The 12,772-nt window shown below is 44.2% G+C and overlaps 1 protein-coding gene across 5 annotated transcripts; it reads left to right on the top strand.

Moving 5' to 3' along the window:
* Nucleotides 1–3,562: 3,562 nt before the first annotated feature.
* Nucleotides 3,563–12,078, top strand: NFKBIZ (NFKB inhibitor zeta). Of its 5 annotated transcripts, none has more exons than XM_065829389.2 (12): nt 3,563–3,897; nt 4,342–4,481; nt 5,342–5,378; nt 5,480–5,583; nt 5,712–6,475; nt 6,908–7,013; nt 7,343–7,489; nt 7,830–7,893; nt 8,561–8,730; nt 9,383–9,493; nt 9,601–9,768; nt 10,524–12,078. In XM_065829389.2, exons 1-12 carry the CDS (start codon nt 3,660–3,662, stop codon nt 10,575–10,577), a joined length of 2,103 nt encoding a protein of 700 aa, XP_065685461.2. In that variant the 5' UTR covers nt 3,563–3,659; the 3' UTR covers nt 10,578–12,078. The 5 variants fall into 5 exon arrangements, with proteins under 5 accessions (XP_065685461.2, XP_065685460.2, XP_065685459.2 ...); XM_065829388.2 differs by having other exon boundaries at nt 5,477–5,583; XM_065829387.2 differs by lacking the exon at nt 10,524–12,078 and having other exon boundaries at nt 9,601–10,516.
* The last annotated feature ends 694 nt before the right edge of the window (nt 12,079–12,772 follow it).

Below are 12,772 nucleotides of genomic sequence, written 5' to 3'. Positions count from 1 at the left end.
ATCGGCATAACCTAAACCAAGGCTGATTAGCTTTAATTCCACAATACTTGTCTAGGCTGTGTTCTGAAGAGAGGGAAGGAGAAGAGTTTTTGGAAACAAAACACAGTTTCTTATTTTTGCAGTGGTCCGAGATTCCAAGACAATCACATTTCACTATCTCCAGAGAGATATAAGAAAGTTTTCAGGATAAATGTTGTTAATATTTGCCACTAGTTGGCATTATTGATACATCTCAGTACATGGAGGTGGTGCAATAAAAACCCAGCAAGGCAGTGCTCCAGGAGCTGAGGCATCCTCCTCTGTGCTTGCCTCACAGCCTACTCCAGCTGTGGAGGTTGATGGGTTGCGCTGTGTCATAGCCTGGCCAAAGAAAGCTGCAACACCCTGGACACCACAGCCCCACAATGCCTTTCCAGCTGACTCCCTTTTTCCCCAGTTGGTCTCTGCCTGCATGGACTGTGCCAGGTTTCCCATCAGGAGAAGAGGTGACGAGCATTTTTGGTCACCACCCTGCCCAGGAGGAACTTTCTTAGGCTGAAGGCGCCTCACAGAGTTTGGGTCACCACAGATGTTACATAGTGTTTGGGCCAAAACCCAAATGCTCAAGGTCCACAGCATTAATAATTACAATTTGTAGATGTAGCAATAATTTACCAGTAACTTGCATGGAAGTGCTTTGAGAGCATGAGGCTTCTGGGAGCCAGCTCATCTTGTGCAACCGATGGGTGTGTGTATTTTTGAAAGAGCCCTTTGTTACAGAGCTTGGTGGAATTAGACTTGTCTTAATCTGCTTTGACTTGGAGTAGATTTATGCCAGAAGACCTGATAAATAAGACATTGCTGATGAAACAAGCATGAGTTGAGGTATCAGAGTGTTGCCTGAAGTGGATTTTCCTTGGTTAAAAGAGAGCAAGTCAGCAAGTCAGCCTTTGGGAGAGCAGAAACTTTGGAACAGAAGAGAAAAAGAAATTCCACACCCTCTTTAAGACAAAAACCTGATTAAATTGTTTTATAGAATAGTTTTCATTCATAAGTAGAGACCAATCTTCAATTAAATCCATTCCAAAATTGTTGCGGAATAGCAAGGATAAAGGTGCTGTCTGCCCCTGCCTATGTGTGCTTTAGGGGCGTTCCACAACACAGTAGGATTACGATGAGAAAAATCCACTTTCTGTTTGAAATCCACTTTTCATCTCAACATTTTTAAGGGAACTGCAGGCAACTATGATGCCCAATCTAATTTTCTGGATTATAGACGTCTCAGATTCACATAACCATTTGCTCGTTAAAAGACAAAATCTATTTGCTGCAGTAGTTGGAGACCTTCCTGGCTAGATTACAACAGCTGGCTTTCCTGGCTACCTGGGAGGGATGTAAATGCAAAGGTCGATCAGTCAGATCTGCTTTTGGAAAGCCGGGTTGTAGGTCCTCCCATCAGCTACTGAGTGTGCAAAGAGCGTTTAGGGGCTGAAGGATCTCTAAGCAGCAAGGGTTTTTTTTAACAAGGAGAAACTTAGAAGTGTCTACCTAAGGCTAAGGTATCATAACGGAGATCTAAGGCTTGAAGAAAAGCAGAGAACCATCTACTTGTGTGTTTAAAACATACAACCTGATTTCACAAACACTGACTTGCATAAAGAGTGTCGTTAAATGAGAGAGAATGTGTGCTTAGGTGACAGCTGCTGATCAGGGAGCAACTGAATTTTTACCTTTATTAGACTATGCTATTTCTGATGCTACTTGGCATCTAATTTCATTTTATAGGTTACACTTGCAAATTATACTGTGACTGCGTAAATTCTGTCTATGGTGCAAAACAACAGTCTTTTGAGTAGAAAACTGCCTGGCTAACTCCCAGTGAAACCCTTCTTTTACATGACAGTGGAAAAAATAATTGAGTAATATAAAGTAATTCCCTCCTGCCTCCTCATGGGCTGATTAATATAATTCCATGTTGCACCTGTCCCATGTATTTTAATGCAATTAAAACGTGTACAATAATCTAAATTGTAGACCTCCAATTTGCATAATATACTTCAGAAATACTGTGTTGTTTTACTACGTATTTTCGAGGCAGCTGTGGTGCTAAAAACATCCTAATTGCAACCTCATGGACAAAAATGCATGCACGTATTTTAGAAGATGGTGACCTCGGTGGAAACAAGGAAAGCAGAAATATTTGTTTGAAAACTAGTAATCTGAGAAGTCTCCCCTGTAAATACTGGTATTAACTCAGGGGTGTTGATAACAGTAATCACAGGCACACAGTTTCGCCCACTTTTTGTTTCGATATTGTGTTGCTTACCTGTTTCTTCCTGTCGGTCTTGATCGAGAGGCTTTCTCATGGTGCAACCTAAAACCAAAATAACTTCTGTGTCTGCCCCCTGCCTACTACACACTCTGATAATAGAGAAAAAGAGATGACTCATCTCTTTGTGAGTAACTGCTCACGTTCCCCTTCTCTCTGGATGCTGCCTACTTGATTCACATGACCAAAAATCCCCATTCTCTCAAGTTTGTAACCCCAGAGCCGAGACCTGGCAGGAACAGCGTGAATGTTCCCATGCTGTCACACTTGGGGTGAGGGTATGTGTGTGTGAGGATGCGAGCCTGCATCAGCAGTGGTGAGGGGCTGAGACCGAAGCTTGTGGTTTCCATCTCTGCAGCTGCACAAGAGAGTGGAAATTTGGGGCTGCGAGTGGGGGCTGCGAAAGCTGTGGGAGGCATCCAGGGGTAATCTTGGAGGACAGTGTATGAGGTGGCATCCATCCCTATCTCTGTCATCCCCCTCTCACCTCATCCCTATCCCCATCATCCCCATCCTATCCCAACCCTATCCCTGTCACTCCCATCCCCATCATCCCCAACACCATCTGCATCCCCATCCCACCCCATCATTCCCATAACCTCCATTCCACTCCAACCCTATCCCCATCATCCCAATCCCCATCATCCTCATCAACCCCAGCAACATCACCATCCCACCCCAACCCTACCCCCATCATCCCCATCTTCATCCCCATCCCACCTCATCATCCCCATCATCTCCATCCCATCCCATCCCATCCCAACCCTATCTCTATCACCTCAATCCTCGTCACCCTCATCATCCCCAACCCCATCCCCATCCCATCCCAACATCGCCATCCCACCCCAACCCTATCCTTGTCATCTCCATCTCCATCCCCATGCCACCCAATCATCCCCATCTACATCTCAACCCTATCCCCATCATCCCGATCCCCTTCATCTTCATCTTCATCTTCATCTCCATCCCCATCCCCATTCCCATTCCGGCGGGGCCGCTGCCTAATGCCCGGGCTGGGGGAATGCGGCGCTGCCGCCGGCCCCTCCCGTCCCTTGCCCCGCTTCCGGGGGGGCTGGGGCCCGGGCGGGGCGGGAACCAAACCCCGCCCACTTCGCCCCGCCCCTCTCCCCGCCCCGGGAGCGGCCACCTCCCACCGCCCTTACGGGAAGCGCGGCCCCACCCTGCTCCAGCCCGGCCCCCGCGGGGGTGGGCGGAGCCGCTATATCCGCCGCCGCCACCGCCACCGCCCCCCACTCTCCGCCGCGTCGCTTTCCGAGCCCTGGCGGTGCCCGCTGCCGCTCGACCGCCCGCCACTCTCCTCCGCCGCCACCCGTTGCCCCGCGGCACCGCCATGATCGTGGAGAGCAGCCGGGACGTGGCGTCCGATGGCGGTGACGGCGGCGGCGCCGCACTCAGCAGCCCCATCAACCTCGCCTACTTTTACGGGGCCTCGCCCCACTCCAGCGAGGGCAGCTGCTCCCCGGCGCACTCCGCCCCGGGCTCGCCGGGCTCCGACTCGGACCTCTCGGTGAGCAGCCGCGGCGGCGGCCGGAGGGATCCCCGGGGCGGTGCCCGCCCCGCGCTGCAAGGTACGGCGTGCCCCGGCGGCGGTCCCCGTCCCCTGCGCCCGGGGGAGCGGCGGCCGGGGAGGGGGGACGCGAAGCCGCGGTTCCCACTCCGTCGCTACCGGGAGTGAAGCTGGTCGCGCACCCTTTTGGGCTTAAAAGCCCCCGAAGCGGTGAAAAGCGGGAGCTCAGCGTCGGGCAGCAACGTTTCGCTGGCGCTGCGTGCCCCGCTCCCGGGGCGTTTCCAGCCTTGCGGGAGCGGCCTGGGGGAGGGGGGGTGGTATCCGGGTGAGAAGGGGAGCCCCACGCCTGTGAGATTGCGGAGAGAGCATCGTCTCGGCTCTTCTCTGCAAAACCTGGGATTTAGGTTGTTTTCCACAAGCGTCCCCGCTTTTTTTTTTTTTTTCTTTTTTAAGTCAAAACGGCGTCGGTGCCTTAAATTCGGCATTTGCTTTCATATCTCAACAGTTGACCAACACATGGCGGGTGGAAAGCAGCATAGAGGACCGTTCCAGGGGGTCCGTGTGAAGAACTCGGTGAAGGAGCTCCTGCTGCACTTCAGGAGCAGCAAACAGATGTCCTCGGGCTCCGCCACGGAGGAAGGCAAGGTAACCAGCATTTTTCAGCACTGACATAATTGTTTTCAATGGTTACTGAAGCTGGCAAAAAAAAGGTGTGTGATAATGCTAGAAGTGAGCTTGCTGCTTTATCTGATGTGGATGGAGTTGGTGTTTTTCCTTTTCAATACGTAATTGGAGAACAGACCTTGGGAAGAAATTAGTGAGGTTTATTGTGGGAGAGGAGGCACTTAAAAATGTCCTTACTAAGCTTTATTTTCTAAAGGGTGTTTGGTTAAAGATACGTTTGTGTTATGAAACCACAGAAACTCCCTGTTAACTCGAATGAGGTCATTTACTGTAAAAACTGGGGAATCTTCTCTGAAGAGAATTGTTTGCCACACTATTGTGCTGCTCTGTAAGGAGCACACAGTATAAAGACAGACCCCCTTCAGTCTGAAAAGACAGAAACAAAAAAAAGGGGATTTTTTTTCTGGATTAGTCTTTCTGAGTGTGTGTTTGCAAGTGCCCTAGATAAGTGGTGTTACAGGAAAATTTTTGCATTGAAGAAGTATGACATTGACTGGCTTACTTATGTTTGAAAAGAAGTCCTCTGACCTCAGAAAGGTCTTTCCCTAGATTTTCTTGAGGTTTGTGGTATTATAACAAATAGCTTAAAAAGCCTTAAGAAAAAGGGCGATTTTCATTTAAGTTCCATATAAGTCCTTCCATTGACTAAAAACAATTAAATTAAGGTTAGCCAATTGTGTACTATAATTCTTCTAAGGTATATCCTATGTTTATAGAAGCAAGTCTCTGCTTTTTTTCTACTTGTTTGTGTTTTTTTTTTTTTTTTTTATTCCCTTGAAATAACATTATAATAATAGAATAATCTCAATTTTTTTCAAAAGGCACAAGGAGGACTGGTGAACTACGAGCAGTACACAGGTAAAAACTCGCTCTTTAAAAATATATTGCAATAAGATTTTAAAAGTTGCTTGTAAGAGTAACCTCCAAATCCATTCTAAATTTATTTTTCGTTTCAGCAGAGTTGAAGAACATACTAGGTCACAGTGGCAAAAGAAAGGCTCCCGAGCTCCTTTCTGATGGACCTTCTTTCAAACGCCAAGCGAATGTTCACCCACACCTCCTGGTAAACTTGCAATTTTTTTTTTCCTGTGCTTTTATTTTTTAGTTTGCTTTGTGTGATCAGAAACAACCAGACAAAATTGTACCTCTAGCTTTCTGGGGCTTGTTTTTATTTTTATTTTTTCCTGACAGACACCACCACAGACACCAACTTCTATGGATAACATGGAAGAGATGCATAAAAGCGACCCAAAGTGTGACAGCAATTCTGATCTGCTTCAGAACATTATAAACATCAAGAACGAGTCGAGCCCGATCTCTCTGAACACGGTGCAGGTTAGCTGGTTGCACGCTGTCTCCAGTCACAGCTCGCCCAGTGAACAGTACCAGGAGAGCCCAGTAACACAGGCTTTCTCCTCACCCCAGAAGTACCAAGCATTCCAAGATCACACCTCCCAGCATATGCTTGATGCACCGCAACATTACCAGTTCCCTCCGTCGCAGAACCAGAGTTTGTCACAGAGCTATCCTTCGGACGCCTCTTTGGAGTACAGGCCGTTTGCTGCCAGTGACCAGTCTCCTGGCTACCAGCAGAATACCTTTGAGAGCCATGAACTGCAGTACTGCCCGCCGCAGAGCTTCTCCTCCCTCTTGAATGACTCTGAAGGCTCAGAGGGCATCTCTGCTCCCCTCCAGCCACTGACCAGTGCCCACCAACAGGCTGATGTCAGCCCCCATGCTCCAAACTTCAGCTTGGTTTCCAATAATGTCTGTGGCAGTCTGGAGCGCAGTGTCTCTTTGTCTACTTTGAATGTCTCTCTACCTGACCAAAACGTTGCCAGAAGCACGACGCAGCTGGGCAAGTCATTTTTTCAATGGCAAGTGGAGCAGGAGGAAAGCAAACTGGCTAATATCTCTCAGGACCAATTCCTTGCAAAAGACTCGGATGGAGACACGTGAGTGCTGTTCTGATGTGGAAGGTTGGGGAATGTTTGGGTTTTGGTGGGCCACAGGATTGTAATGGAAGCTGTTCATTGTCAGTGTTTGTGTGTCACGAGTGCAGTGGTTTCACTAATCAAATTAAACTCATGGTCTTGCTGATGGGCTGTGATGCACAAGGTTGTGGCACACTGAGTAGTTAAGGTGTTTGTCTGATTTCAGGTACTTATCATTAGACTTTTATCTCGTAAATGGGGAGAAAAAGATTCTAATTTAGATGCTTTAAATTTCCCTGGGAAGAAGGTGTCTGTATTCCTGGCTTAGTAACTCAGAGGAGGTCTGAAGCTGGCAAAGCAACACCACTCTGCAACACAGATATTTGGATCTATGCTATGACTTGAGCTCCACTTTGTCTGGTGGTGTAACTCTGTTTCCCCTCTTTCCTGCAGCTTCCTTCACATTGCGGTTGCCCAGGGCAGACGAGCTCTCTCCTATGTTCTTGCAAGGAAGATGGCTGCCATGCACATGCTGGATATTAAAGAGCACAATGGCCAGGTGAGGTTCTCGAAAATCTTTGCACCTGCTTTGTGTACCTGAGTGCTTCTGCATGTCTGGACCTTGAGGAAGATGTGGTGAAAGGCTTATTTAATATTAACCCCAAGATTTAACCTGCATACTAATATTAACCTTGGGCTAGTAATACTTCTTGGGATCACCTTGAGCTGGTAAAACTATGTGCTCTGCTTCATTTGCCCTGGCTTCCTGGTATTCATAATCACTGCTTAAATAATACCAGGTAGCTAGGCTTTTTATTTGTTTTAGTTGCTCTTTCCTGTTAGAGATCAGATGACTAATAGTTTGAATTTTCTTCTCGATGTTTGCAGAGTGCTTTCCAGGTTGCTGTGGCTGCCAATCAGCATCTCATTGTGCAGGACTTGGTTAGCTTGGGGGCTCAAGTCAACACCACAGACTGCTGGGGTAGAACACCGTTGCATGTTTGCGCTGAGAAGGGGCATGCCCAGGTCCTTCAGGTAAGAACCAGGAAGGCGTAGCTCTGCCCTGACTGTTGATGCTTATATTTCATATTAGTCCTCTTGGGGAAACTCTGAGAACACCACTCCTCACTTTCTCTGTGCAGCCTTGTGAATGTCTCAGGGCTCTACAGTAATGGCTTAAAGTGAAACTGAATTTCACGTCAAAGTTCTCACCAGCATTTAAGTAATTTGGTGGAATCCTCTAGCTTAGGAAAAAAATAAATCTCTTACTGCAACGAAGTTGCAGTAAATAATTGCATTAAGACTGTAAAGAAGTTGAGAAAGCAGTATATGGTTTGGATAAGGTTTAAATGCGTGTATCTTTGCACTTTTGTAGGCAATCCAAAAGGGAGCCATGGGAAGCAATCAGTATGTAGACCTTGAGGCAACAAACTATGATGGTGAGTCGTTAAAAGTTTATAATTCACAGAGTTACTGGATGTTATGTTTTATGGCTGCTGATGTGAATGTTATCCTGGGTTGAGAAGCAATAAAATTGAGTATATCTTTGCCAGGTTGAAATTTACATTTACAATTGAGATTACATTACAATTGGCATATCTGCCAGATAAAAACATGGTTAGTCTGTGCCTGTCGGGGCCTCTTCCCTCTTACATGTGATTACTGTGTTTGGTGTGCAGAGCGTAGGTGGTAATAAGCTGTTGAAAACATGTGAGTGCCAGCAATACATTGGTGGATACAGCAGCCACTATCTCTGACACGAGAGAGCTGCTTTAATTGAACCACTTTCCATGTAACAGCTCTTTCTAAAGTATAATATGTTAAAAAATAAATGAATATATATATATATGTATGTATATCAGAAACAGATTCGTCTGCTGGCTGAGAGCTCAGAGTAGGTTGCTACTTAACCACTGGCAATGGACAACCCAAATCCCGAGCCATTCAAGAACAATCACTGTCATAAACAACATGGAGCTGTCCCTGGCTTGACAGGGAGAGAAGTTCCTTTAACTGTCCTTCAAACCAAGCAACCTGTCAATACTTGTATATTGCATTTGTTAATTAATGATGTATGTTGAGTTTGTATTATTTTTTTATGTTAAGGTTTGACAGCACTGCACTGTGCTGTTCTGGCCCATAATACTGTGCTGCATGAACTGCAAAACAGTCAGCCACCTCACTCCCCTGAGGTCCAGGAACTTCTGCTGAGAAACAAGAGCCTGGTAGAAACCATCAGGATTTTAATACAAATGGGAGCATCTGTTGAAGCAAAAGTAAGTACAGCAGCTCTATGTGAAGTGCTAGTTCCAGAGAGAAGGTGGAAGCAGAACATGTCCCTTTCTGCCACATCACATCTTAACTTTATTACAAAGGAAGAAGACTAATTTGAAAGCTTCTCTGCAGCTTGATTTACCCAAGTGGAATGAGAATGTTGCATTTATTCAGAACAAGGTATTATCAATGCAAATGAACCATGGAGAAAGAGGGAGGTGATAGTCTAATTTCTGGATTAAGAATGATGCTATGCTGGCTGCAGCTGGTTGTGTCTTAAAAGTAAGAATATATTTGGAGCACTCTGAGATATCTGTAATAATAGGGTGCTGATGATACCTTGTTCTTGAACTGCAAATTTTAGTCAAAAAGTGCTTCCACATCCAGTTTAGGTCTGTGCAGGGCCAGATCATTACTTCACTTAGTATAACATTTATTATTTCAGTTGTGTAAGGTTAAGTGCCAAATGAGATCTGGTCCACTGTTCATTACGTATGAATATTAAAATATATGCTCAGATTGACTTTCAATGAATTGTAGTGCAAATATGTTTGCTCAACACTCTGCAGTTACCCTGCTTCCTGTTTTGTCTGCATCTACACCCTTGATAGGTTGAAACACCTGCAGGGAAAACTAACAGTTCTTTTTTGATAGGATCGCAAAAGTGGTCGCACGGCTTTACATTTGGCAGCAGAAGAAGCGAACCTGGAGCTCATTCGTCTCTTTTTGGAGCTGCCCAACTGTCTCTCTTTTATTAATGCAAAGGTATGATGATTTTTCCAGAATGCAGATACGATACGGGATGCGCACAAGTGTGTCCTGAACCTTGTGCCCCTGCCTTTTCTTCATGGAGTTACTTATGTCTTCTCCAGGCTTACAATGGCAACACAGCACTGCATGTAGCGGCCAGCCTGCACTATCGGGTGAGCCAGCTGGATGCTGTGCGCCTGCTAATGCGAAAGGGAGCTGATCCAAGTGCCAGAAACTTGGAGAATGAGCAGCCAGTTCATCTGGTTCCTGATGGCCTTGTAGGAGAACAGGTAAACAAACAGGCCCTTTCTCGCCCCCCCAAAAACAGACAAACAAAAGCAAACCAACCAAACAAAAAGAACCCACCAAAACCAGCCCTCTCCTTTACTTCCATCTGTCCAAATCTACGCGAAAGCCTTATTCCTCTACCCAAGTTTCCTTTGGATTTTGAGTTGCAACTTTTAAGGAAAGGATTGAGCAAATGCAGTTTAATTCAGGGATCTCTGGTTCTAATGTCAGGATCAGGCAGAATATACCAAGACCTAAAATTAGATTTCACTTGTAGCTTTTACTTTTTCCATCTCAAAAGGTTTTTCTTAGCCAGGTAGGTTTGTTCTTTGTAACCCTGCAACATATTGGAGGTAATATCCCTTCTTTTGTTTGTCTCAGTGTGGCCCAAGATCATGCTTTTATTGCCCTTGTCATAGCTATTAATGGCAGTTCTTAGGACTGAGTAACAGGTGAAGAAAATCCCTTTTTCCTAGGAACTATACAAATATGTGATGACAAATGATTTTTGACCCAAGTAGCTAATAACTTAAGCAAATGAGTAATTCTGTTGCCCTTCAATGGTTCAAATACTGTAAAGTTTGATCAGTTCTGGTGTAACTGTACTCAGAACCTAGGCTTAGATAAATGAGGAATTCAGAACTGGGTCCAGGCTGTGGGTGTGTTTTGGTTTTTGTGGTTTCTTTTTTTTTTTCTTCAGATTATGACTCACTTTAGGATGATGAACACTAATGTTTTGGTTTTTTGTCTCTTCCAGATAAGACGTATCCTAAAAGGCAAGGCGATTCAGCAGAGAGTGTCGCCATTTTAAGCTCCATGTTTCTTGGAGTTTAGCAACTCACACTCACTGTCAGTCAGGCAGTCCTAATGTATCTGTAAATAGACCATTTGCCCAGTGTGGGCAAATGTTAGTTGTTTCTGTGAAACAAAAGTATTTTGTTCACTATTATATAGTGGGTTATATAAGAGTTAAAAAAATAAAAAAAAACCAAAACCTAACAAAACTCAACAATCAAATTCCTCTGAGCAAACAGGAGTGTTTCATTCCCAAATATGTGGAAGATTTGCCCGGATACCTGGATTTCATAGGAATGGCAAGATTGAGTTTATTTAAACAGCCATACAGATAACTTCTAAACAAGGACAATTCTACAGGGAATATTTTTATTTAGAGAGGGATGATACATGTTAACATTGCAGAGTTTTTTTGTTGTGTTTTTAATAACACTTAAATATTAAGTGCAAGAGAAATCATATTTTTGAAGTTGAAAATTTATTTATGTAACTTTTTAGCTTTTTTCCAGTATCTTGTGCAGGATTGTATATAGTCACTGGCATTATTGTACAGCTCTATAGTTCTAAGAATCTATTGATGGCTTGGGGAATGAACTGAAGGAACAAGTTCCTTGATATTGAACTTTCAAATTGCATATACAGTTTTAATACTAAACTGGTGCAAATAGAGTAAAATCTGTTGTTTTGAAAGACTGAAAACTGAAAGGACAGTTAAGATAGACTGTCCTGAGCACTGATTTGTGCATGCTTTTGGAATTTTTAATAAAACATTAAAAGACATGCTTCCTCAGAGGACTTGTAGCAGTTTCTCTCGTACCCAGTAAAGTTTTTTCTTTTGGTGGGACAATAGATTGAGTGAGAAGAGATAATGACTTTTATAGTGTATATAACTTTGTTGTACTTTAAGGAATGTGATCCTGATTCAGTGAAAATATTTAGCATGGACTTTAACTATTGATGCATGCTGAAATCTCTCCATGTTAATTATAATAATTCAATATGTGTAAGCCCCACTAGTGTCAGTAGGACTTAAGCACATGCATAAGTAGTTTGCTTAACTGGGCTCTAGTTAATTCTAGAGATCTACTGTTTTTCACCTCCTAAACAGAGTTAGTCCATTTATGGTTTTACCTTATAGGTATAGTGGCTAGTCAAGTAATATTTGAAGCTAATGTTTTTCTATTTTTTAATAATTATGGGTGTTAATGCAAAATGTATACTAGTGATGCTGTATACTTGTGTTCTGTTGGAGAAAACTTCCTCCTGTTGCTTTCTGAATGATCCATGCTGGGCTGTAATCCAGTACTATGTTCTCCGTATGGTCTTTGCTCTTAAACTGTTTTTGCATCACACGCAATTCTCTGCCATAACTGTTTAATTAGACTGATCGTGCTGTTTTGACAAAGTATGTCTTGTAGACAAGCTAAGTGAAGAAATCTGATATGTGGAGGCCTATTTGTGATGTATTTCTTGAAGGGTCTCATGTAACTTGTGTTTGAATAAACATGCTAATTACATTTTGATGCTTACTGTCTGTTACACAAATGATGAATTCAAGTTTGAGATAAAGCTGATTTAGCACAGTGATACTGTGAAACTGATCAAGGTCCATTTGTTAATGATGAAATGCAATCTTTCCTGCTGTTTATGCTTCCTCTTGATGCTGGTTTTGAAACTGTTGCTTGTGTGTTTTGGGTCATGCACCATGTGGTTGTGTTGCCTGTGTATTCAGTAGATGTGCACAAAATAGAGTTAGCAGTCACCAGGTTGTCCAAATTGCAGGCAGTTACCTGAACACTTATCCCTGTATACTTGGACAAATGATACCAGTTCTCACAAAGTCATGTTTTCCCAGTGACTTCCTTGCCTTGGTCCTCAATTCTTAGAGCTGGGGTACAAGCAGTCACCTTAGCATGGGTGAAAGTCTGTATGAGCAGATGAGGCTATATGTGGGGAAAGAATCTCCTTGCTTCACAAATAAAAAGATGGGCTCTGAGCTGGCCATGACCTTTTAGGAGGAGGAACTGTCATCACAAATGGTCCTTGCTGAGCACTGAGTTGGTGAGATCGCAACAGTCAAGAAAAGCAGGTGAACCATTAGGATCTGTAGGAAAGGAACTGAAGGAAAACAAGAGCACTTCCATGCTATTGTATAAACCTGTTGGCCACCCCTGACTTACAGCTGTGTGTGGTTTGGCTGTCCCTTCAGGT

Source organism: Patagioenas fasciata, chromosome 1, assembly GCF_037038585.1.
Source record: "Patagioenas fasciata isolate bPatFas1 chromosome 1, bPatFas1.hap1, whole genome shotgun sequence".
NCBI classification, from domain to species: Eukaryota; Metazoa; Chordata; class Aves; order Columbiformes; family Columbidae; genus Patagioenas; species Patagioenas fasciata.
Note: the sequence above shows the minus strand (reverse complement) of the source record. Positions and strands in the feature narration are given on the sequence as shown.